Source organism: Monopterus albus, unplaced genomic scaffold (genome assembly GCF_001952655.1).
Source record: "Monopterus albus unplaced genomic scaffold, M_albus_1.0 scaffold3.1, whole genome shotgun sequence".
NCBI classification, from domain to species: domain Eukaryota; kingdom Metazoa; phylum Chordata; class Actinopteri; order Synbranchiformes; family Synbranchidae; genus Monopterus; species Monopterus albus.
The window spans coordinates 461,098-462,313 of record NW_018127883.1 but is presented as its reverse complement, the minus strand read 5'-3'; the positions used below and the strand labels follow the sequence as shown (position 1 = coordinate 462,313).

Below are 1,216 nucleotides of genomic sequence, written 5' to 3'. Positions count from 1 at the left end.
ATTAGAGGTGTTTTGTTGTGTTGTTTTTTTATTCTTTTTATCCCCCAGTCATTGAAGATATCACATAGTAACCCATTCTCACGGGTGTGGTGGTACAGACTGTTCCGATACTTTGAAGAGAACGTCAGTGGTATAGTCCCTCATAACTATCAACTGCCATTGCAGTGGAGCCACGGTGTGAAGTACAGCAGACTGAACCTCCAGTGACTACTCATGTCCAAGCAGGCAAGGACTGTGACTTCCATAAGTGCTGTTTTTACCCATGGAAGATGACACTGTTTAATGTAGCGCTGTCCTTTCACCTCTAGTAACAGACATCCCTGTCCAAATGGGTGGCATGGTGACCCACCTAGTATTGTTTTTCTCTATGTGTATATGTATATTTAAGTTTTCTCTTGTCCTCGTCCCCTTCTGCTAGTATTTATCAACAAAGCACAAATGTATTTTTTGTCTTTTTGGGCCACAAACATTTCTGCTTTTGTAGCAGATCTGTGAAGCATTTCAACAAACTTCTAAAAGTCTAACGTTTCTGCCATAAGGACTCATACATTTCTTATCTTAAAATCATAGTTAGTTTTCATGTTTTTAGAAAAGCTGTGTGTAAATAGTCAGATACTCATTTGATAACCAAAATGCCATAATCTTTTCTTTTTTTTTTTAAATAGCAAATTTCTTTTTGTAAACTGTCCTTGCTAAAATGAGTCAATGGTGCAAAAAAGTTTTCTAAGTATGTCAAACTTTATTTTTCAAAAATTATGTCCAACAAAAGATTTTTAGATTTTTAACTTTTTCAAGATGGAACTGAATGCTTAAGAATCTAATGTGTATATAACAATATTCCAGTGCCTTTCTTAGCTTGATTGTAAAAGTAATGTGTGTCTTGTGTGACTCGTGCCATGGTGTGGTCACACCAGTGGTATGAAGTGGTACTTAGTTAACAGTCTCCTTCCCATGAATGTAAAAACAAATACGCCAGCCTTACCAGAAGATTGGTCTTACCAAAATGAAGTGCAGTGACTGAAATGTCCTGTTTAGTTGTCTGCTTTATGATGTCAGTCGTTGCTTAATAGGTTAATGCTGTTGGAACAGAAAAAAGACTGTTAATAGTATTTTTTTTTTTTTTTGTTTGTAACATTTCATTTTTACCAGTCAGTTGTTAACCAGTACCAGCCATGTTCAAAACCAGATCCTTGGCACCACAACTGCTAGCTTTACC

At 36.3% G+C, this 1,216-nt stretch overlaps 1 protein-coding gene across 1 annotated transcript in view; it reads left to right on the top strand.

Annotated features, from left to right (window-relative positions):
- Nucleotides 1-649, top strand: part of LOC109960328 (phosphatidylcholine:ceramide cholinephosphotransferase 1) — a 28,387-nt gene extending 27,738 nt beyond the window's left edge. The window contains exon 7 of the mRNA XM_020600345.1: nucleotides 49-649. Within this exon, the coding sequence (XP_020456001.1) occupies nucleotides 49-207 (159 nt within the window). The 3' untranslated portion in view covers nucleotides 208-649. The remainder of the gene's footprint in view (nucleotides 1-48) is intronic.
- The last annotated feature ends 567 nt before the right edge of the window (nucleotides 650-1,216 follow it).